We start from the raw sequence: 25,211 nt of genomic DNA, 5'->3' as shown, positions 1-25,211 counted from the left end.
AAAATACATGAAATTCATGCATAACGCTGTAGAAATAAGATGTGTCCACTATTAAGCATATTGATTTAATGAATTTTAACAAGTCTTTGATAATGCAGTTACCATTATTTTCTTCAGTTTAGAAAATGGAACACGCCAATTCCCCGGACCAGCTTTCAGCCTTTGTTCTTTAATACATTTGATAGAACTAAAATATGACGGAAGAAATCCAATTAAATTAATTTTTATATATAAGTGATCCAAACGAATGTTCTTTCTGTTGCCGCTTCAACATAAGCAATCGGATTATTGTGTAGGCAAAGTTATGACGTTGTAAAAAATACGACTCCTCATAAGCCAACTCAAATCCCGCTGAAAAACATCGCCTATATTTTCATAATGCAACCCAAAAAATGACGGGGCCAAATATTCCAAAACATTTTTATTTTTTATTTTTTTGTAAATTGTTAGCTATAGCTATATTTATAACCTTCTATAAACCGTTTCAGCCTTATTCATCCGACCTCTAGTTTTTGAGTTACATTTTTTTTTTGATGTTTTTGAATGAGCGCTAATGGTTAAGAGAAAGGGTGATTTTCAGAGCGGCGCGTTTGCGGTAAAAAGACCAAAGGGTTTTTTTCGGCGATAGGTCCTGTGCCCAAAGGCCCTTTGCTGGTGCCATAACTGACAATAATTGGCTTTCAAATTACAAATCGGCAACTGGTTGTACCTGATGTAATACATATAACAGTAGCTATGACAAAAAAAAAGTGTTTCTGCTGTAAGGAACATGTTGTTGAATAGTATTGGTTAAAATGCCTAGAAATTTTCTTTGAAACAAAATATTACCAGAATGGTTTGCTAATGGTCCAATTGTTAATGGCCTATAAAAAAAATTTGGTTTTTAAAGAAGTGTTAGGCACAATTAGCCACTGCATATTGTCACCGTTTTATCCAAGATACACAAACTTCAATTTCGATGAAAACGTTTTGAGAAAAACACGTTTGAAGTTGATTATATCACAAATTTTTGATTTTTTTTTACATACAGTATGTTTAAAGATAAAGAATTAAACAATTCAAAATGTTCAATTTAATTTTCTTTTCTGAACTTTGATTAACATGTGAATTACAATGAAAAGTTTGTGTCTGTTCGTGAAAACAATAAGATTAAATACAGCATATGTTTTTTACACGTAGAGTGAGCTTCGTGTCTCTTCGTGAAAATAGTACGCGCTCCGTTGTTAAGGCACAAACTTGCACAAACTGTATTTTAGCAAAGATACTTGAAACACAAGATAGAGCACTCACATAGCAAAAATGAGGTGGAAATTGCTTTTTATTAAATGCAAGCTTATCTATACTTGGCGACTTTTCGTTGCTAAGTAAATCCAGACGTATGCAGCAGCCTAATTCTCTTTCCGCTAATGAAGAAACTTTATCACTTATCAGAGTCCAGTCATTCGATTCTCAAACTTGGCTTATCCTGCTCGAACCATCATGTTTTTACTAATAATTCCACATTTGATGTGCATGATCTATTCCAACTTACAGTGCAAGAAGGGTATCGCTATGCCTAGGTAAGCTGGGGAAATCTAATATTTACATCCAACCCTAAACAAGCGATCACAACAATTGCAAGGAAATTTTGTGTCTGTTTGTGAAAACTAAAAATCCATTTTCACGGTTTGTGCGCTACTGCCAATAGACCTTTCCGGAGTGTCAATCAAATTTACTAATCAGAACAGGTGTTGTACCACAAACGCACGTGTTCGCGTATGTTGTAACGCTGTCGTTTTGTGGGACCTTAGCAACAATATCCAAGGGGCGGGGCTTAGCGGAAAGGTCAATTAGCGTAATTAGCTAATTAGTGTAGTTGCACTCTTAATAATTAGGCGAAAAGATAAAATTTGATGTACATAATCAATATACCAAATTAAAAAAAAATGAAAAAATATGATTTTTGAACTTTGTCTCTTTGTGGTGCCGGTGACGATATGTTCGGATAGATTAAGTATTTGAGTCTCTTCGATCTGCAAAATGCCAGTGAAAAACACTATAACTTCTAGTCAAAGTCATAGATTCTGTGAACTTAAGGGTCTAAATGCACAGAGAAATGAGTGTATATACATGAAAATATCCTGTATCTGATCTTTTACACTTTTCAGACTTCATATCACACCAAAGAGTATAGGACTGCAATTCTATACTCTTTGGCCAAACCAACTACAGATCAGTAAAGACTGAACTGTTTGATCTTGTTTCATTGGAAATTGATTTGATCATTTTAAATGAGTAATTACATTTTTTGAGAGTTTTTAGAATAACCAGAGGCAGTGTAATCTTAGAGGATTTCTATGACATAGTTTGTACCTGGTACAACACACTCTCCAGACCACTTATCACACGTGAAAGATGAGTCACAATTGCATTCATATTGACACTGGTCTCCGTAGTAGCCAGTTGGGCACTGCGTATATGGTAAATACTCTGTAAGCAAATTTACGGTATGATAAATTATATTATTTGAGTTAAAAAACAAAACAAAAAAACATATGGTATGATCTGTTGGAAAAAGTGCAGTATAAATGAGTATAAGTAGATTAATATATTTATTATTTTTTTTATTTTATTTTTTATTTAAAACATACAGGATAACATTTCAAAACCATTTTTCAAATAGTCCTGTATTTGACCAAATAAAAAATTGATTTAAAAAGAGATATATGAGGCATGTTGTAGCAAAATGGCTAAGTTGTAGCAAAAATTGAAATTCAAGTTACTGGTATTTTCAGATACCTGAGTATGTGATCTTTAAAATTAGGGGTCAATCATTGAAATTGGTCATTTCAGGTCTACATTATTGTAAAGTGAAAGTACAGCACTCTTAGAGTCAAGATTAACATGATTTTGAGTAATTGCCTTCCAAAGTAATTTGTGCATAAATTGTTTAATAGAATTAACTATCAAATTAATAACATAAAATAAATGACTTGTTGACCACTTCCAGAACTAATACTTTGGGACATGAATAATAAGACATTAAATTGTTGATCTAAAGGGAAAAAAAAAATTGGATTTTTAGGCATTTTTTGAGCTTATTATTTCTATATATATTATTTTATTATATATTATATATATTTTCTATATTGTTATATTATTATTATTATTATTATTTATATTATTGTTACTATAATTATTTGTATTGCTATATTACCTGTACAAGTATCGCCAGTCATTCCATAACTGCAACTACTTGAGCTGCAACCACTATGATAATTGCACTCATCATCCGGACACGAACAAACTAACTTGCAATCAGGGCCATATGTTCCTGCAGAACACCCTTTAAAAAGAGGTGGTATAGTAAATGCTTTACTACAAGCTTCTTTTTCTGGCATATACATTGTAAATCATAATTGATTTACAGTTGCAGGTATTTTTTTTTTAGAGTTCTTAGATTATTTCACATAGGTGGTAGGGTTACTTGCAGGGAGGGCCACCTGAAGGCAGTGATCTGCCCAACAGGGGTGCTAAAGGCCCCGACGGGGCGAGCGAAGCGAGCCTCACTTGGCTAGGGGGAAGCCGCCTAGGGGCCACAGGGGTCCCCCTGAAAGCTACGGATATTTAACAAATTTTGGTAAATTTGTATTGGTTATTTGATAGGCCTCAGGCTACCGTAATGACTTCATGTATGTTTTTTAATGTGGAAGTTCCAAAACCAATTTTTTTTTATTTTTATTAAAACGAGAAACAAAGAGTATGCAATGTTAAACCAACTAACTTATTTTCAAATCCGTTTTACAGTTTATATTATTTAAAAAAAACAACGTATTACATTACAATACTATCCCCCCATTATTGCGAAATCCAAGTTTTTCCTAATCCATGTAATTGTGAATTATTACCAACTAAGTTACAAATAACATTAATGTCTTACTGTAAATTATAAGGCCACCAATTTGTGACAATACTATAGTACGATGAATTAAGTAAACGCAATGTCACCGGGAATGTCACAATACGAGCTTTTAATTCAAAGTGAAGTTAGAAATTTTGAAAATTTTGCCTGAAATCTGTAAACCACGAGGTTGCTCCCCGATCAAGATGTATTCCAAGCATCATGAGGATATCCAAACAAGCATTTGTTATAGTAGAATGTAAACCATTTTTAATTAGTCCCATTGAACAGGGGCGGATCCAGAATTTTTGAAACTAGGGAAGGGGCATTTGTGTTTTTTTTAAATTTCAATACATAACATTAATATACACTGACATTTTGAAAAATAGCGTCAAATGCTGTTCTGACTCTTGACACTGTTCTGCTGACTTGCGTTCCAATAGATGTTTGAACGTAATTAATTCAAGAAGTTTATATGTTGTTTCATGGGCTTAATTCAATGTGAAAAGTAATATATACAGCAGTCGGATAACTTACAATAAAACGGCAAGTGAATTTACATTATATCATTTGTTGTTGTTTTTATTATTAATGTGATGAAAAGACAAACGGTACACAAATAGGTCAATGAAGGCGATATGGTTGCTAAACGACATGTAAAAATATTTTTCTATGTTTTTATTCCTCGATGGAATGTATTCATCTTCCTCGACGGGGTGGGGGGGGCTAGGCTTCCCCGCAGAGGGGCTTAGCCCTCCATCCACCCCCTGGCGCCACCAATGCCTGAAGGCTGCTTTAAACCCTGTCCATGTGAAGACTGCTTTAAATCTACAGTACCACTAGCTGTACACTTTCAGTTGTTGGTTTTAAAACAAAAATGCAATTTAACGACAGTGAGAAGTATCAAACATAGAGCTGCAAGGGTGTTATTGTTGGTGGTGGTGGTGGTAGTAGTAGTTGTAGTAGTGGTAGTTGTAGTAGTAGTAGTAGTAGTAGTAGTAGTAGTAGTAGTAGTAGTGGTGGTAGTAGTAGTGGTGGTAGTGGTAGTTGTAATCTTAGTGGTAGTGGTAGCAGTAGTAAGTGCAATGATTGAGAATGCACTTTTAGATGATTCTGTCTGTGGTGAGCTCATAAAATTGACCAATAAAAATTCACCATTATATTTGCATAATATTGAAATAATAAGAATAAATTACTAGCTATCAATAAATAATCCAAATTTGAAAATAAGAATACCACACCAGGGTTGTAGCTGTAGAAAACTAAGGGTGGATGATCGACACTTCAAGGTTGGGTAGCCCTGCCCACCATAACTACATCCCTGCACACAAATAAATTAGTTCCTATATAAAGCAAATCGGTAAAGTTTGTTTGATTTTTATAAATAGATAACAAAATTAATTATTAAATAAATTGAGTGTGCATAAAAACTTACTTGTCCTACAGTCGATTCCGGAAAAACCTCCTGCACAAGTACACCCAAATGGTTGAGGTCGACAGAATCGGTTACCTATGCACTTGTCAACACCAGTACTGCACGCCATGGTGCCACTCTGTCCAAAATCACTTGTAGAGTGGGCTGAAACATTTAAAAATTAAATAATAATAATAATAATAATAATCTATATGTCATATATAAACAATCATCATTCTTGTTCTATCATTTCTACTTTTATGGATTGTTATTTCTTAAATATGCGCTGTCTGCCGAAAATGGAATACAACGGTAAAAATTGAATAACTCACACGTTATTAACAGATCAAACAAAATAAATTTAGCTGATTTACGGAGATTTACTACAAAAATCAGAATATTCATTGTACAATCATCCAAATTCCCGCTAAACCACGTCCCTTGCATTTGTTGCTAAGGTGTGCCACCTTAAACAGCGTAAACGTTTGGATTAGTCGGTTTGCTTTGTCACTTTAGAAAGATCTATTGTGTAGGACAGGGTTGATGTCTGATTTAAAGAATATACGCACCTGTCTCACATAGATCACCAATGTAGCCGGCTGGACATATACATGAACAAGAATAAGGCTCGCACACTGCCCCGTTCATACAGTGTGGACAGTCCATCCAGCAATTTGGCATACCACATAATCCTGTTGGGCATTCTGTTTTTGTTGTAAAATTATTATAAATGATAATAATATTGTTAGTACAAATAATTAACATATCTAGGTGTAGGCTGGTTAGTCTAAGCCTTGGCTAACTAAGAAAGAAAGATGATTGACTTGAATTACAATTTCTATCTAGTTTAGAACTATAATAATTGTAAAACTTTATAACCAGAGCCCTGCTGTCGTGTACGTTTCTTGTCTCGCAAAAAAAAAGCAAATTTGGGAATTGTGATAATTAAGTCACCAAAGTCATTAATTGTATTCTACTAAATTTGAAACTAATCAGAGTTTACCAAATTTTAGTTATCGTATTATAGTAAGAATTGACAAAGTGTCTGACCTACTGCCGTTGTCGTCGTCGTCTTTTCTGATTTTAAACGGAACAAATTTAAATACTTGTACTCTTTATATCTACAACAGAACCCACACATCGAAGAACAAAGAAGAACCATTATGGTAGTTGTAAACACACACACACTTGCTCCTAGGCTGGATGGCAGAAATCCTGATCCTTCCTAAGCCTTGTTAGCAAAACAGTATTGTAACTTAAGTAGGCCTAGATGTACAGTCATGGTACCTAGTATTCAAATTTTTTGGGGGATTTGTTTTTGTTGTTTTTTTTTTTGAGGAAAAAAAATTTAACTATTTTAAACCACATAGTAAGTAGTGTAGAATAAAAACATTTTCAAAAAAAAAAATATCAGCATACGAAACTCCATTATGGAGTTATGAATTTTCCAAAAACATGGTCAAGAAGTTAGCCTCAAAGCTTATCTAATTTTTGTTGGTTACGCACCACAGACTTTGGGCTGTCATTTCGAATGTCTACCGATTCGTACGGTGGCTTATTTCTGCCAACAGTAAACATTCTCAACCAACAACAGTTCTTTTCAGCTATCTATGTGGTGTACCGCAAGCATTAATATATTATAACTTCACCATGCAAACCTTCAAACAATAATAATAATAATAATAATAATAGTAAAAATAATAGTAATAATAATAAGTGCTGGGTAATCAAGCATTATTATTACCGTGCGTAAACAAAGACTTTGAGAAACAGGGTTTAAATACAATGTATGCAGTGTTAAAATGAATAAATAACACAAAAATGAAGACACAAGCATTTCTTTACAAACGTTTATTTACGATGACATAGGACCTGATAGGCCTATTGAACTATGGGAATACGTGAGATAGGCAACGGAAACGGGCATATGGAAAGCTTCACGCCAATATTTTTTATAAGCTCCGCTCTTAAATAAGCGCCTCCAAAACTGTAGCCTCCAAAAAAATGTTTAATCACCACAGCGCTTATTCGAGCATTTACGTTAATCGAAACCAATCACATCACCTTAGTAGTAATTATATATCATTTTATTTTGCAACCCTAAGCGGCCCCCTCATTTAATCAGCCATTCCCCCAATCAGCACTGCAGGTACTGTATCTTACATTGGGTCCACAAGAGCAGAGGTATTAATATAGACAAGATTCCCCTCCCCCCCCCCAAACAAAGGGAGGAACAAATTGGGGCTCCCCTTCCCCCAAAATAGGGAGGAAAATATTGGGGCGTAGCCCCCAGTTTTCAAATGTTCAAAAATCTGCTTTTTGTATTTAAAGAAAATCAGTTGTAAACTTGTAGAACATGTCCATTTTTCCTTCCGGAGCCTGATTTTAAGTGGCTCCAAATTGAGTCCGCTGGAGTACAATGGCATTCCATACTACAGTAATATATAAAACTAGAGAATGGCCCAGCCGTCAAAGCAGCTACCAAATATACTTCAAAATTAGGGCATTATAACGGCCTAATTAGGGTGTTATTACGCCGTAATAGGGCATGAGAACGCCGTATTAGGGCGTTGTAACACCCTAATTAGGCTGTTAGAACACCGTAATAGGGCGTAGCCACCGTAGATTCGTGGAAAAGGCGACATAACATAAACGAGAGCATCAATGATGCAATAGCCCACTTGACAATGGCTGGCAATGTTTAAGTGCTGTCAGTGGGTGGAGGTTGTGTGGAGTGTTGTTATGTGTATTGAGCATAAAGAAAAACGTTTAAAGTTATAGTAGTTGTATTGTATGCATCATCATAGACCTTTTTTGTTATGTTCACTTAACAGTTAGGAAAGGTGTGATGTTGTGTACAGTGATATTAAAGGAAATATGGTTGTTGTAAGGTTTGTTGTGTTGTACGTAACTTTTTGAAATATTTTGTACTGTAATTATGAAGATATTTATATACATACATCATATATGTACATATATACATACATACATATACATATATACATTCATACATACATTATATACATACATATATACACATATACATATATACATACATACATATATAAATATATATACATATACAGTATATATATGCATACATATACATACATATATATACATATACAGTATATGGTTAGGTATATAACGAACAAAGGACCTTGAAGCCATGTTGGGCAGAAAGAGTTAAAATAAACTTGGATTACTAAATGTCAAAGATAGAGTAACACAAATTAAATTAAACACATTGCATAAGATATTAAATAATTCTGCTCCATCGTACCTAAATAGCCACTTAGCTAAAGTAAGTGACCAGCACAGTCATGGTACACGTCAAAGCGATTTAAACTTTATCCCACCGAAAGCATCTAAAGTTATTGATGGCACATTTTATGCTACCATCATCCATGAATGGAACAAACTTCCAAGTAAAATAAAGAGCTCCGACAGCCTTTCATCATTTAGAAAAATGGTAAAAGACTACTTATCGAATTAGAGAGAGTTATAACGAAAGAAGTTATGTCATAAAACCTTGTCTATTATAATATTTTATTACTATTTTTTTCAGGAACCCAAGGGAAATAAACCTATGTAATTGGTTTTCTTGGGCTATCCTGGTCGATATCAACTTCTTGTTTTTTCATCTGCTCCTTTTTAAATCTATTTTTTTTCTCAAAATTTAACTTTAATTATGATACCAGTTTTTTTTTTTTAGTAAAATTTCATTATTGGTACCACAGTTCTCTTTGCAACTTTTTAAACCGCTTTTTTGACCTTTTTAATATTTTTTATTAGTTCCGATAAATCTCAATACTGATGTTTTTATTAACTGTTAACTTATTTTTTACTGTTCTTAAATCATTATCTCATTTCTGTTTATTTAAAATTTTTAACCCTTTTATCTTTGAATTTTTAACCCCTTTTTTCAATTTTTAAAATATTTCTTAATGACACCTGTACAGTGTAAAGTAGTATGAATATTTGCCCAATATGTTTTTAAATATATACATTACTAGATTAAATAATATACTAGTACATTACTAGTTTATATGCAGTGTTTTAATAATTTAATTTTAAATAAATGGAGGAGGTACATGGAACACGCTGTGAAATCTAAACAAAATATCTCATATACTGGGCTATCCATCGACTGGTTATACCATGGTTGGAATGGAATATAATCAATTGAAAATTAAAGGCACATTTAATCATGCCTCATCAGTCAATAGCCTGGTTATATCTAGATATACCCGTCTTGAAACATGATACGATAATCCCCTAATTGCGTTTGATGCCAACTTAGAGCCAGATAAACAGCCAACCAGTTTCAGGCCGTCGACGTCACACGGTGGAAAGGCTTGTTTACATCTACTGTATTTTACGAACCTCTACTAGTACCAAGTGGTATTCGTTCAAAAAAAATAATTGTAAACTACTGTAGAGAAGGTGTGAGTGTGAGTACACGAACCATCTTTATCATTACCATATGGACAACGGCGTCTACAAGTCTAGGTAACGATGACAGTAGCCATCCCATGGTCAATCGAGAAAAAAGAAATCCACTCCACCCCGGCCATTAAATACAACTATCGGCCTACATTTTATGTAATTAACATCTGATCTAATATATTACATTCCTAGGCCTATGTGGTTGGCTACGGATAGCCAAGTGTAGAGTACAAAAAGCTAAAAAATTTATATGTAATGGAAAATCATCCTAGAGCAATGCTGAAAAGCTACCGTCTCAATAGAACAAAAAATCCATGTGGGACCTTGCTATCATGTATCTAAACGGCAACGTCCTCGTCATCAACCACACCACAGTGCGGCAACACGAAATGTGCTGTACATACACTCATCGCTACTGACTGATTTGAATGTGTGGTTTAATACACTTAAAAGCAACTTGTAACCCTACATTTATTTCCTGTAGTATCTAGACTAGACACACACACGTACGTACCCAGCCAGCCTATTCGTCTTCGTCAGGCCAGCGTGCATTTACAGTACATTGACACGAAATGTGCTGCACACATACACTCATAGCTACTAACTAATTTGAATATTATGTGGTTTGTAATACACATAAAAGCAACTTGTAGCCTACATTTCCTGTTATCTGATCTATTACACACACGTACTACCCAGCCAGCCTATAGACCTAGTTCGTCTTCCTCTAACTCTAGGCCAGCCTGCATTACAGTAGTGTACACTGTTTATCTCTCAGAGGAGAGACCACCCACCCTTGCAAGCACCACAAAACGGCTCATTCTTCGCTTCCAACTATAGACTCGTGCAGACGCATTTATTAGCCGCAAAGCTTAGCATTCCAGGCCGTGATTGGTTGATACACAATGCGGAATATACAAATATACAGGCGATTTGCAATCTGATCAACGACGAACACGCTTTCATAGGAAACCCACTGTAGTGTAGAAATATGATATAAAAACATACTTTTTCACATATTTCCCGACAATATTTTCATAAAAACTCTTCATACTTTAAATTCCCCAGGCCTTATCTTCCATATTATTGCAAGATCAGCCTAATCGCACCAGAAACAAAGGAAGAGATAGAAGAACAAATGACTTCAAAATTCGCTCAGAATCATCATATAAGCCCTCTCTCTCAGAGAGTGAGCTAATAAAACATTCAAACATTGAGAGGAGGCAGTCTCCACGGGTAAAACTCACAGCCTCCTTAATCCTAAGGTAAAACAAGTCGTTTGCCCCTTGCATAGTCATCATTATGTAATTTTTAAATCAATACACATATTTATCATTTATAAAATTTTCAGAATAGGATATTAGTAGTCATTTAATGAATTGAATTGCCGTACTCGTGCAAATAAGAGCCCCATTTGAATAAGCGCCCCTTCTAATTTGAATAATTCAAATAATCCTGGAACTCCGGGTTGTTGGCATGATTTGAGCTGTATTGTGGAATCACATTTTTCTTCAAGGTCAATATCAAAATGAGGATATTTCTCTTGGACAAATGAGAGCTCCGATGCCTGGACAGACAGTATATTTCCAACTTTACTCTTTTACATATTTGTCTATGCCTAGTCCTACTCCTCTTTTTCTTTTTTCGACTTGGCACATTCTCATCGAGTTTTCAAGAAAAAATACAATGATCCTGCCACCCTGCTAATCTCAATCGGCCGATGGCCAACAAGAACCACTAGCCACCACCACTAATTGCATCTGCTATTTTGCTGTTATGTAAATATTCACGCATTCTTGTCATGAGCCATGTTCTCTGGACGATTATCTATTCTAACCACTATATGGATTTGCCTGTTTGAAAAACACTTCAAAACGTCAGATAGCTCATACATTTTGCTCAATAGCATTTCCATCTGGAAAGACTCCCATCCATTCCCATCTCTTATTTATAACTTCTGTAGACTTTTGTTTAATAATTTGAAGTACCAAAAACAACATTTTTACCGACTGGTCGCAGAAGCACTACTTTTGCAAAGATCTTAATAAAAAAAATAGGCTCCCAGCAGGAGCGTGTGTCTACTGCCTTATACAGGAGTTGTCCTAATTTCGTGGGCTATATTACATAATTTATACTCATATTTGAATAGCATATACGATTGTGAAAACATAGTGATGCTAAATATACATCATAAACTTGTAATTAGTTTGAACATGGAGGTATATTGTTCTATGTCTACTGCTGACGTTCTCGCGATAAAAACAAAATGTCGGCAAACTGCTTCTGACGCATGCGCAAATCAAAATTTGCCCTAAAAAAACGACTAAAAAATGGTGGTGGGGGTATATGTTTTATTGCGTATGGCTTACATTTTTTAACCGAAAAAACAAACATTTCTTACACAATTACATGTCCACAATTAACTATGGGACACGCTGTATACCCACCGCAAAGCACCGTTTAGGAGCCTATTTGTTTACAAACATACCAACATATTGTGGCCATACATCTCGCACACACATTTCACATCTGTATCATCCCAAGAGTTCCACTGTGACCAAGGTCACAAAGGAACTAATAATTGAATAATATTAATAATACAAATTTTCATATCAGGCTCTTATGCTAATGTATTATGCTTCTAAGAATGAGTGCGCCCTGATATTATTATTACTTTATTTTAGCTAATAGAGGACACGATGGGTTAGAGCCCCTGTGATATGCACAATACTGTAGACCTACTCACCTCTAATAGACAGCTTGAAAAAAGCATGTTCTTTTTGCGGGCGTCTTCCATTTATGTAACATTCATAGATGCCGTCATCTTCGACAGTGGCTCGTAATATTGTGAATACTTCAAGAGCGTTGGCTTGTGGAATCTCCTCTCCATTGTGACTCCATCGGAGTTCTTGGTTTTCATTGGCATCCGTCCGAAGTTGAACATATCCACCAACTGATGCGACTACGTATGGATTGATTGGCATTACGTAGGCTTTTTGAGAAAGATTGAAGACAAATGTTTAAATAATGCCCTGATGGACATCAGACAGCTATTGGCAAATGTTCTATACTGGATTCTGCTTTTGCTATTGCGTTTGGTTGCTGTTGCTATTGGAGTTGCAGTGATGTGGTTGCTGCTGCAGCTGTCGATGATTCTACTGCTATTATTGTTGTTGATGTTGCTACTATTGTTGTTGCAGAAGAATTATAAACGTTTTACTACAGTAATTTATAACATTTTGTGCTATTGACTGTCCGCATACGGATCTATAACAGTTAGATACAGCTATGTAACTATAATGACACCCTACTATGCTTACCTGTCATACTCTGATAAAATGAAATTATGTCGATTTCCCTATGATTTTCCACCTCTACCCGACCGCGCCAAGGTCCCCTTTGTTGGGCTTGTGGAGCACTTGAGGGGATATCTATCCTGAATCGAGTGTATATACTGTTAACTTCACTTCTGCTTATACCGCCTTCAAACAATGTTCCACTAAAATCTGTATCATCCAGAGTAAGTTCCACGTCGGGCTCAGAAACGCCAGATAAGTACATTGTAATTGGTGGATCTTTAGACTGTGGTGCGTAGTAGAGGCCTACTATTGATCCCCTAACAAACAATGTCATGTCGATGGGAGGATCTGTAGAAGAGAGGCACATAAAAATAACGTATTAAAGTATAGATATCACAAGCATAATATACATATCAAATACATAATGAACAAGATAATCTGAGATTACAAACCCTCATAGTCATACTGTTGCGTCATATCTATACTGAAAGAAATTATGGCATTTAATTGCACGCCGGCTGGACTGCTTTCACATGCCTGGCATGGCCAGCCCATCAAAGGGGTGACCGACGGCCAAAATTTGACTCACCCCTGACTGGCCCACGGTCAATCCGATCGAGCCCACTCAACCTAGCCAATCAAGGCAGAAGGAGTTGGATCTGTCCACTGTAGAGGCCGCAAAATATATGAATAAAATTCTGAAATCTCTATCTTACTTCCGATCAGCACTAAATTTGAGGAGACTATTAAAGATACATGTATAACTCTGTCAATGTGTCAACATTTGAAGTAAATCGATCCAGTGGGGTTTGAGTTACGCGCCCAGAAGGACACAGACACCACATTGAGACAGACAGACGGACAGAAACACCCTCACTATCCACACAAACCGACTAGCGCTTGCGGGCGTGGGTAAAAATGATCATTCTAAGTGTCTCAGGATGCATGTACTTTAGGAACGACCGAGTATTCTACCCTATATATCGCTGGCAGAGTCAAGAACATCAAATAAGTACACGTCAACATTCGTACATGAATAGGAATAAATTGTATTTAACTTACCTACAAGCACATCTGAAACTGTAGAGAAGGAAAATTACATTTTAATTTTAAAAATCAGACAATAATCTAAAAAAATATTATTACTTGTTATCGTCGGCAGGCAGTGAATCAAAACATATACATACATGTACATCTACATTACACACAGTCTATGATTTTAGTGTACATTACATATACTGTACATTAGACACAGTTTATGATTTTACATTACATACATTAGAGGCAGTAGTGATATGCGTGAGAGCCCACACCACCTCAGCCCACCACTGATTGTTCAGCATTTTGAGAATTTGGACGTCTAGGTGGCCGGAAATTGCACTCTGTCTCAATACCTTAACATTTTTTACCGGTACTATGTTGATATCAACAATTCAATACAAGAATTATTTTCTTAATGCAATTTAGGGTGGTGCGATCGCAACATCTGCAACCAACCACCCCCCCCGACAAACCTTGGGCCTTGAGCTGCGTCTGGCCCAGACTTGAGGCTTACAATTATACGCACATGTCTTGTTTGACCATTTGAAATACACTACAGTAATATTGGTTGGTAGTACTGCTAGTGTCACGAAAATTAGGGTACCATCGAGAAATTAGGTTCCAGACCTACTGTAAATTCTCGTTTTAAGTGAAAATTTTGGGTTTGTCGATAACTTAGTTCCATTCTCTTTGTGTAACGAGGCGTCACAAGTCAGGCCAGTGTGGACTGGATGTTAGCTAATTTCCTCATGTGTCCCAGGAGGGATTTCAAACAATCAACAATAAATTCAAGGCCTAGTAGTGGTTATATTTTCATTTAAAAGAGCTTGACTGTATTTTTTTTTTCCTTTTTATATTTTTTTTATTCAACATTTCACCCAGAGAGATGACTGTAGATGATTTTTTATGAAATTATTCATGACATAAACAATAACAATCAGTTCTTATACAGCATCACATTACCTATACATATTATATTAATTGGATTGGTTAAATGCAGGTCATGGGACTTAATTAGAATACACAATGGTAATATTCAAGTAGCTTCGATCATTAAACAGTGCATTCAAACTTTTTTAGGGAAGAAAATTCTCAAATGCAGCGTAAAGTCTGTTTTCAACTAGTCAAATTTATTCGCGCGTTTGTAACATACGCATACATAGTTTAAAGATAAATGCTAATTTTCAGACACGAGTTACGCCTAGATGTAAACAGGAATAATGTGCAATTACGAATTTCTTTATTTCGCACGAAGAACACCTGGCTGGACTTCAAAATACAGGGTGAGGGGGTGGGGAGTTTCAGAAAGTCAGGTGATTGATATGTCTTCAGTCCCACAATTGTTGGGGTTAAATTAAGGTACAACATGTTTATGTCGATGGCAGTTCTAGATGGCCGGAAATGGTGAAGAAATTTTCTGTTCCCCAATTTATATTTAATTTTGTAACATTTTAGGTTGTTCATTACCCAAGAATCGCATCTATTAAGTGGTTAAACAACTAAACATCTTTACATAAAGCATACAGAAAAACAAATATAAAACACTTTTACAAATTAGCAATCAAAATTGAAATTAAAATATAATGCCAGTTAAAACAATTTACATACTGTACGAAGTCTATGCCTATGCCAAAGTTATTTTGTTAAAGTCACTTAATGATTAGCAGTAATAATAATAATAATAATCATGAGAAATCAGACCCCTAATATTTTTCGAGGACCCCAAATTTTCTGCGGACCCTTTTGAATTAGCAGACCCCCAATCACTTTTCGCAGACCGCAGGTTGTGGGAACAACTGAATTAAATTAAGCCCTGAATTAGATGGGCCTAGCTTATCTCTGATCGTAGCCATAAAGACAGACACGACATGATTATCTGCAGTCGCACACTAATTCTAGTACTTTTGAGTGAGGAGGGTGTCTAAATCACTTAATAAGATAAAAGTGATTTAAAAACATACCTAATGTTTCACATCGTGATCCAGTGTATTTACGTGTACATGTGCAGTACTTCAAAGTGGTCGATAACTGGCTGTGGTACATGTTATTACAAGTTGCAGAGTTAAGACATGGGCTAGTAGTTGCCTCCAAAGTACACACGTCCATGCTAGGTACTTCATCTGCAAATTAATAATATTTAAGCACATCATCATAATTTGTATGAAATTTTTCATTTGTTTTGATCCAGCAAAATAAAAAACAATAGTACTCACACTACGTTTCGCGAACGATCCGTTCGCTTTCTCAAGTAGATTGGTGATGTTATCGCCAGTCTGGTCTGACATCACCTCAGTGTTGTTGAGGTCGAAGTGCATCGCTGCGTCGTCGACGAGCACCCCCTCCCCCTCTTAGTGTTGTGGTTCAATATGATATCATCATAGATATGTGATAGAATGTGTCCTCCTTCATCTCTGTTCATAGTATCTGTTGTTTTTCTGATCCATAAAGATTCTCTGACTTTTCGTTGAAACCATGAGCTTTCTTTCTGTAATATTTATATGTCCCAATTTGGAATATGATTGAGTTGTGTGGCATGATCGGTGATTGCAGATTTATTTAAAATTTTGGAATCGGACAACCTTGCTGATCTTGTTCGGATTCCTACTGTGTTCTTTTGAACATCTGTTCTATCACATATCTATGATGATATCATATTGAACCACAACACTAAGAGGGGGAGGGGTGCTCGTCTACGACGCAGCGATGCACTTCGACCTCAACAACACCGAAGTGACATCAGACCAGACTGGCGAAAACATCACCAGTCTACTTGAGAAAGCGAACGGATCGTTCGCGAAAACGTAGTGTGAGTACTATTGTTTTTTTATTTTGCTGGATCAACACAAATGAAAAATTTCATACAAACTATATTTGGATCCAAATGAATTTATTTAAAAAAAAAAAAAAAAAAAAAAAAAAAAATCATCATAATTATCTATATTAATGAATATCTACATGTTATCATGTGGCTTTCTTGAAATGCCATATTATTTAACTCTAGATGAATGTGTCACTCACATAGGCGACTTACTGTAAAAGAAAAAACAAAAAAAACAAATTTGAATAAAAATTTAAATCAGTCAAAATAGAGTTAATTTCATTTGTTCTCCTACAAAAAGAAAATTATAATATTTCAATACAGTACCTATAGTGAATTGACATAGCGGCCCTGTGTAACCTGCTACGCATTTACAAGAATTCTGCTTTGATTGTTGGGCTAATGATGCTTGGTAGTAGGTGTTGTAGCATGTTGATCCATCCATACATTGGTTGTTGGTTGAACAGGAATCATATGATGGAAATGATGCTGAATAACAAAGTTAAAATAAGCTGTAACAGCAGCTACAGTACTAAAAAATGGTGTTAGCGTAATATAGGGGTGGCTCCAAAGTTTGCCATGGGTGTCCAATTTCCAAAATGAATCAAAGTAGATGTAGGTTAGCGTCGCTCAAAATCTTTTGAAAAAAGTGAGACCAGGGAGCGAAGGTGTCCAACCAGTTGGTCAAAATCCAGTTTGCCAAAACCCGGTTTACTGAGCATAGCCAATTTGTGAATAAACTCAGTATGCCGAACCCAGTTCACCGAAAACACGTCACCGGTTTGTCGAACCCAGTTTGCAGAATTTTGTCGTCACCACCATCATACAAAAGCGCCACACACTACTACTTTGAACTAAATAACAGCATTATATAGGTGAAACCGGATAAAATTAGTTAAAGATCATCAAAAGGGCGTCCCTGTTGCTACTTCAATTCACCAAGCCATCATGAGTGATTTAGGCTGTTTAATATTAATTACTAACAAAATTAGGCACTTATTTCAAATCTACTAATGCTAAGATGTGCTAAGGTGTGCTGAGATCCATTGGCTCCTCTGTCTTAAGTGTAATGTTAATATGGGGGTGGGGGTAAGGCAGGCATCCCCTCCGCCGTGCAGCTTGAACCTTCCCCTCCTCCGAAGTAACGACGAGGTCGTCGGCAGCGGCCCAAAGGACTTTTCGATTTGAGTGGACGTGGACGGCTTTCACGTCCGGTGAGTGGAAAATCCAAGCAGTCGACTGGTACTTGTCCACTGGTTATCTGAACGTTTCGATTTAAGTGAACGTTCATGTTGACACATCAGTGAACTTTATGACCTTGTGATCTGGGGTTTCCCCGTGTTCGCGCATGCTATTCGAATACACTGGCCGTGGTATCTTACTCAACACTCAGGTACTGTAGTCTACACAGCTCAACATGGCAAATCTTCATCGACTTCACGAATCCCTCAATGGTATATCCACGGGGTATTCAGGGCAGGGAGTTGTAAAAACATAAATCCCCCTGTTGAGGGTGCACCTCTCCTTCTTTGTTCAATATAGGATTATTTTTTTTTAACAGATATCACTGAAAAATTATTTCCTTTTTCCTGGATATGCCCAGCCTGATTGAAGGCTGGCGGCCTCGCCTAGCCGCTTTAGGCCAACTTCAGCCGCCGACACCTTCGGCCGCGCCATGTCGAACACCAAAATGTATGGAGCGCCCTTTGAGTGCTTTGCCAATTGGCGGTTGAATGCGCGCTATTGTTTGTCACGCAGATATACAATGGTTGAATGAGCGCTATTATATATTCTATTCAATTCTTAACCTCAAATTCAGAAACACTCAAGCTTACATTGTTACAAATAGGCCTATACACACAGAACATGTCACAAAAATTAATATTAATAGTGTGTTAAAATTTCAGTGATAAAATTATATTATGTGAAAAAATCGTAACAAATTAAAGATGGCAAACTTTGCGCTGCCACTTACACCATGGTTAACACAAGTAACATATTTACAAGATTTTTAAACATTTTGACGATAATAATTGTTAAAGGTAAACATCATTGCTTGTTATCGATTATAGATCTCATTTTTTACATGTGCACTTGTTTACTATTCAGTAATGTAAATATAAAGACCTGAATTTTAAATCACCAATAAATTAAGTATTTGATTGAGTAATAATTGATTGGCTTTAATGATATAAAGTTTATGTACATTAAGGGCATGAGAATAGAGAGATATTCCTAAAGAATTTTTATTGACTAATTATTGACAAATTTATTCTACATTTCTTTTTCCAACTCTTGTAAATAACACACTTTCATCACACTCGCTAATGTGTTATTTTACATCCGATCTTGTATGAAAAGATAAAATGAACAGACAACAGACAAAAAAATAAAATTATTTAAAAAATGTTTTATTTTGTGGATAAAGGACGAAATTTGTGCACGTGTATCATTCTAAATTTTATTTGACGAAATTCTATTTTGTGGATAAAGAAAACTGACGAAATATGAATAAAAATACAGTAAAAAATGCGTTTTGTAGTCTATTATTTTCAAATATGGTAATTGTTATAGTAAGCATCTTTATCGTCAACCGTCATCACAAATCAGCGATATAGTGCCAACAAGCAGTTAAGTTACAAACGACGAAATGATAAATAATTTGCATGAAGTTGTATGAATATAATTGTGGACATGCATAAAATAGAGGAAGACAAAATAAACAGGAGTAAAAACAATGTGTTGTGTCTCATTCTGATTTATATTACGGATTGAAGAAAACTGACGTAATATGAATAAAAATACAGTAAAAAATGCATTTTGTAGTGTATTTTTTTCAAATACGGTAATTGCTAAGCATCTGTATCGTCAACCGTCATCACAAATCAGTGATAGAGTGCCAAAATGCAGTTATGTTACCAAACGACCAAATATGATAAATATTTTGCATGAAGTTGTACAGTATGAACGAAATTATGGACATGCATAAAACAGAGGAAGACGAAATAAACAAGAGTAAATACAATGTGTTGTCTCATTCTGATTTAAATATGGCATAAAAATTATAATGTAATTATAATTCAATAAATGAAATACTAATATAATAGTAGTAGGCCAAATGCTTCAATAGAAATCCACATACCTGAAATAAATAAGTAAATAATACTGTACATGAAAGCAATGAGACAGAAATTATTTAGTTTAGCAAAGGCTTAAAATTAGGCATACGCCGCCACAGCATGCGGTGTGGAGAAATGCCCAACTGGCGCTCCATATAAATCTCGCGCGGCCGAATGTGTCGGCGGCCGAAGAAGTCATATCCCACCTACCTAGCCTAGCCTAGGCTTAGGCTCGGACGGATAGGCTTCCTTGGCCTAGCTAAATAGGCTGATTAATTAACCTAATTATCCACTAAATTTGATCCACAATAATGGATAATTCTATAGTTTGCAAATAGGACATAACTTAACCGAAATGCTATTTACTTACATCCCCAGTAGAAGATAATTTTGCCAAATTAAGAAGCACCGCGACATCATCCTCCATCATGAATCAAAAGTTTGCAGTGATATGACGTCATACGTCTACTTGTTATCTCAGCCATTCACCGAGCGAACTTCAAAACGCTGCTGAACACGTTCTCAAATTTGGCAGTCGTCGTGTTGGTCGACTTGACGCATGCGCAAGTCATCAAAACTACGTCATAGGTTATCAGTTGACATAGTGGACGTGCAAATCGAAAACTCCTTAATATGCCCATATAGGCCGGCCTGTACGGCCTAAATTTGATTGCCAATCTCTAAATAAAACGTGGCCTAAAACCATTTTTGGCCATATAAGTCCTACAAAACTGTCAACTGCCTGAAAATTGTATGCCGGGACCCTGACCGAGGCTTATCATGTCCGGCACTTTGATTCGTATGTCGATCCTGTCGAACATGTTTGCCCCTACCCGATGTTGGTATGGTGTCACTAAAACGGGTCCTACTATAATACCACACGGAACACACGGGACCACTCGGGAACACACGGGTGCAAAAATGATAAAAATATTACCACACGAGAGTAGAAAAGTACTTAATAATCAATAGAAACTGTCCCATATTATTATTAACTGCATCAATCTGGCATTAGCGGTAACTTAACTTTCCTGGTTTAAAAGTTACTTGAGCGATAGGTTCGAGAGAGTAGTATTTGAAGGTGCTACTTCAAACCCTCTCCCAGTCCTCTCAGGAGTTCCTCAAGGCTCCATTCTAGCCCCCGCCCCCCCCCCCCCTTTGTTCAACATCTTTAAATTGTTAATGAAATACCTAATATTTTCCAAAATTCCGGCTGTCGTATGTTCGCTGATGACCTCAAGATATATAAAATCACCATCCATTGCGCTCCAGGCAGATCTGGAAAGACTCGGCAAGTGGGTTTCCGACTGGAAATGTCCCTGAAGCTGTAAAGACTCGGCAAGTGGGTTTCCGACTGGAAAATGTCCCTGAAGCCGGACTTCAGCGACATTTTCCATCAGTGAGTCACTTACATGTGAATCATCACCCTCTATTCTGATCACTATTATCATCTTTATCACCACAATAATCATTGGTGCCAAGTTTTTTTTAATGGAAATTGGTTACCTAATTATCATATTATGTGCCAAGTTTTTTTTAATGGAAATTGGTTACCTAATTATCATATTATTCTATTCATTCTATTGATGCGTTTAAATATTCCCGAAAGCCTTTTTCTGAATATTGATGTTAAAATTAAGGTTATCCTATTGAAGAGCCATTCTTTAAGTTTTAAACAGGGTTTAAAGGAACGCTTTACTGAAGTTTATTATTTCTAATAAATTTTTGGACCCTGTCTCTTATACACATCTAGATATAAAGGGTCGATTGGTAGTGTAATGTAGTGTTAAGGTTCAATAACATTAACTTATTAACCATTGGAATTTGTATATCATCGATACCCCTTCACCTGTTAAATATCTTATTGATTTGACAGCTTGAATAGTCAACCTGAATATACAATCTATCATTCAATTGGTGTTATAACTTCACCCTAGTGAATTGGAATTGGCCTTTCACACACTATGAATATAATTTTAAGCCCAAGTTTTGAAGTTTGTAATATATCTTAATTAGCAACTTTTTGGTAGATATAAATCATAGAGAAAGAATGTCTCTATGATCCAATCAGAAACTCTAAAAGTATGGGGTGACTTAATCTAGACACACCCCAATTACCTTGAGTATAATAGGCAAACACCCCACATCACTGATTCAGACAGAGAATAGTAGAGAGAGAAGATCAGTAGAAGTATAGATTAAGAGCTGACTCCACTCTAAAGGTTCTTTAACATCTGAGAAACCCATTAAGCCTGCTCAGTCGGTGAAGCATTGAGGGAATAAATTTCTGATTTATGTCATATATGGTTAGAGCAACCAATGATAATCAGTTCTTTTTGGGAAGATAATTAGAAAATTATACATAGATCTATTAACACAGGCCAGAAAAATATGACAATTTAGATATTTCAAAGGCTTTTTTAATCGATTTTATAGGGTCTCTAATATGTAGAAAATACCGGTACATTTAAATTGTTTTTCTCCCCGACGAATTGTGGTTTTCTACTCTACTGGTTTCTTTTGTACTTCATTAAATGCTCCAGACATTTTAGTATATCATTTAGGCTATACTGTAACATTTTTTTAAAGAGATAACATTACTTATTAAAACATCATGTAAGACATTTTAAATATCTTTCTATTTATATATCTATCTTATTTTATATTCTGCATTAAAAGGAATATTGATTGAGGGAAAATTTTTTTAAGATTTCTTAAAACATTATATATTGCAAAAAAAAATATGATCAATATTTTTAATAATAATAATAATAATAATAATAATAATAATAATAATAATAATAATAATAATAATAATAATTGTCGACTTAGCGCATGCGACCTCTCTGCGCTTACGTCCCAATTATTGTGTTTTGAAAAGTTGATTCTGTATCATACTTATTTCATACTTAATCTATTAGGCCTAAAAGTAATATAAATCCACAGTTGTTTTGACTCACAAAAGGGTGGAAGGGTGTTTTGCAGAGCTTTAAAATTAAGTTGTTGTAAGTTTTTTTTTAATGAATTTAAACTTCCATTTCCAGGTTGATCCCCAGTCAATTGTTGCATTAAAAATATAGTTTTGGCACTTTGTTTTGCACTTTAAAGGCTCTGAATTTTTCATAAAACAATCGTATCTATGTTTGCTACATTCATATTGCACCTTTTGAAGAGGGATAGTTTTATTTTGCTCATCAGTAGGCCTATCTACATTTCTTTAAAAAATATTGTATTTCCATTTATGTGGAATGGCCTTAAACAAACATACAGTTTTGAAACAAAGTTTAATTTAGAATTTAGCTTTGTAAACAATTCACATGAGTTAACAAATCTATTACAGATCAAAATTTATTTGATTATTTTAACGCCTGATCTAATCCAGTTCATATACATTAAAGAAACACCATTATACTGAGTCATTACTTTGTTTCCCCTAAGTCATTTCATTATATCCTCACAATAGGCTTACAGGATGTTGAAATAAACAATCATTAAGGTGAGACAGTACCTTTAACATCGATTTATAAATATTATTTATCGATATTTTAAATGGGAATTTTCTGGACCTAATTTTATTAAAATACATATTAGTTAAAGATTTCCATTTCATTAAGCAGATGCTTTAACAAAGCAATGTTGAGTGATTGCGCCTATGATCCAAAGTCAGGTGCTTTTATCCCACCATGATCTAATTCGTTTATTAGAGTTAATCTTTTGACATTTTCAGTTTTCTTATCCGAAAGAAAATAGAAAATAAAAAAAGCTATCAACTTGCCTTATGACGTATTCAGGCGTATCAGTAACACTTGCAAAGTTTATGAGCTTTGCTAGTTTCAGTGTTTGTAATTGTAACATTTCCAATAAAGCCTAATTTCTTTTTCGCCATGAAGTAACTACATATTTTAACGATTCAATATTGTCAGACCAGATGTTAGTTAAACATAAACAATGGTCACGGCCAACACATATGCCAAGTATTTTGAAAACGTCCTTAATTCACACCCCCTCCCTATTTAATTTTTTGTTTATAAATACCCCAATACTGCTAAATTAGCAGAAAAGCCTAAGTCACTGTGGTGCTGATTTTTACTATGCTACTGTATCTGATTCACCAATATACTTCCAGTAACAAAACCACATTCGCATAAACAGAAAAAATGTAAACGCTATCTATACATTCGACCATAACTGATAAAATAATATGACGTTATCATTACAATGGTAAGAATGCAAAGTACATAATATGCCTATATGTCATTGACTGTGACACCATGAGCCACATATAGGCCTACTTACCCGACTGTGGTTCAGCTTGCCAAAAAAGAAGGGGGAAGAGCAGAAAACTGACCAAAATTTTCATTTCTGCTAACTTAGTTCCAGCAGTACGAAAGTGCATTGCAGAGTGGCACTTTATTTAAGCAAACAAGTCTTTTCAATTATTGTTATTATTTTCTTTACTAGATGTCTTCCAATGTCACAGAAGCTTTCTATTGTTTATCTCATAGATCATAGTTCCTACTGCTAATTTTGTTTGTGTTTACTCTCCAACAATTATTTAAAAAAGGATGTGACTAATGTTGATTCAATTCTTGCATTCCATCACGCTAGAGCCCTTACTTATGCGTTTAAATATTTTATTCTATTCATTCTATTGATGCGTTTAAATATTCCCGAAAGCCTTTTTCTGAATATTGATGTTAAAATTAAGGTTATCCTATTGAAGAGCCATTCTTTAAGTTTTAAACAGGGTTTAAAGGAACGCTTTACTGAAGTTTATTATTTCTAATAAATTTTTGGACCAGATTTTTATTTTGTTTTTTTAAATATCTTCATTTTACTTTTGTTTATTTTACTTTTTATTGTATTAATGTAGGCTATTTACCGGTATTCTATTTTATATTATATTATTTATCAAATATTTTCTCATTTTGTTATGTAATGACGACTGCACGTTTTATTGCTATTCTACTATTTGAGTATTGTACATGTCATGATTTACCATTATTCTTATGATGATTGTACATTACAATTCATATAAGCCTATACGATTTGTTAATACCATATTAATTTTGGAGATGACGATAAATGTACATAACAATTTATAATACTGTAGTACTGTATAATGGTTTTTTTTTTTTTTATTTTATGTGGCCATAACCACCTTTATTGTTCCACCACATCTCATTCAAAC

General features: G+C 35.1%; 1 protein-coding gene across 1 annotated transcript in view; it reads right to left on the bottom strand.

Moving 5' to 3' along the window:
• Nucleotides 1-20,460, bottom strand: part of LOC117100296 (fibropellin-1-like) — a 40,810-nt gene extending 20,350 nt beyond the window's left edge. The window contains exons 1-10 of the mRNA XM_033239945.1: nucleotides 20,391-20,460; nucleotides 17,229-17,390; nucleotides 16,045-16,203; nucleotides 14,105-14,122; nucleotides 13,064-13,390; nucleotides 12,490-12,735; nucleotides 5,864-5,998; nucleotides 5,316-5,459; nucleotides 3,197-3,373; nucleotides 2,353-2,469 (exon numbers count right to left, since the gene is read on the bottom strand). Of these exons, the coding sequence (XP_033095836.1) occupies nucleotides 2,353-2,469; nucleotides 3,197-3,373; nucleotides 5,316-5,459; nucleotides 5,864-5,998; nucleotides 12,490-12,735; nucleotides 13,064-13,390; nucleotides 14,105-14,122; nucleotides 16,045-16,203; nucleotides 17,229-17,346 (1,441 nt within the window). The 5' untranslated portion in view covers nucleotides 17,347-17,390; nucleotides 20,391-20,460. The remainder of the gene's footprint in view (nucleotides 1-2,352; nucleotides 2,470-3,196; nucleotides 3,374-5,315; nucleotides 5,460-5,863; nucleotides 5,999-12,489; nucleotides 12,736-13,063; nucleotides 13,391-14,104; nucleotides 14,123-16,044; nucleotides 16,204-17,228; nucleotides 17,391-20,390) is intronic.
• Nucleotides 20,461-25,211: the final 4,751 nt, after the last annotated feature.

Source organism: Anneissia japonica, unplaced genomic scaffold, assembly GCF_011630105.1.
Source record: "Anneissia japonica isolate Jap-2015-1 unplaced genomic scaffold, ASM1163010v1 scaffold557_len159069_cov99, whole genome shotgun sequence".
NCBI classification, from domain to species: Eukaryota; Metazoa; Echinodermata; class Crinoidea; order Comatulida; family Comatulidae; genus Anneissia; species Anneissia japonica.
This window is presented reverse-complemented; position numbering and strand designations above follow the sequence as displayed.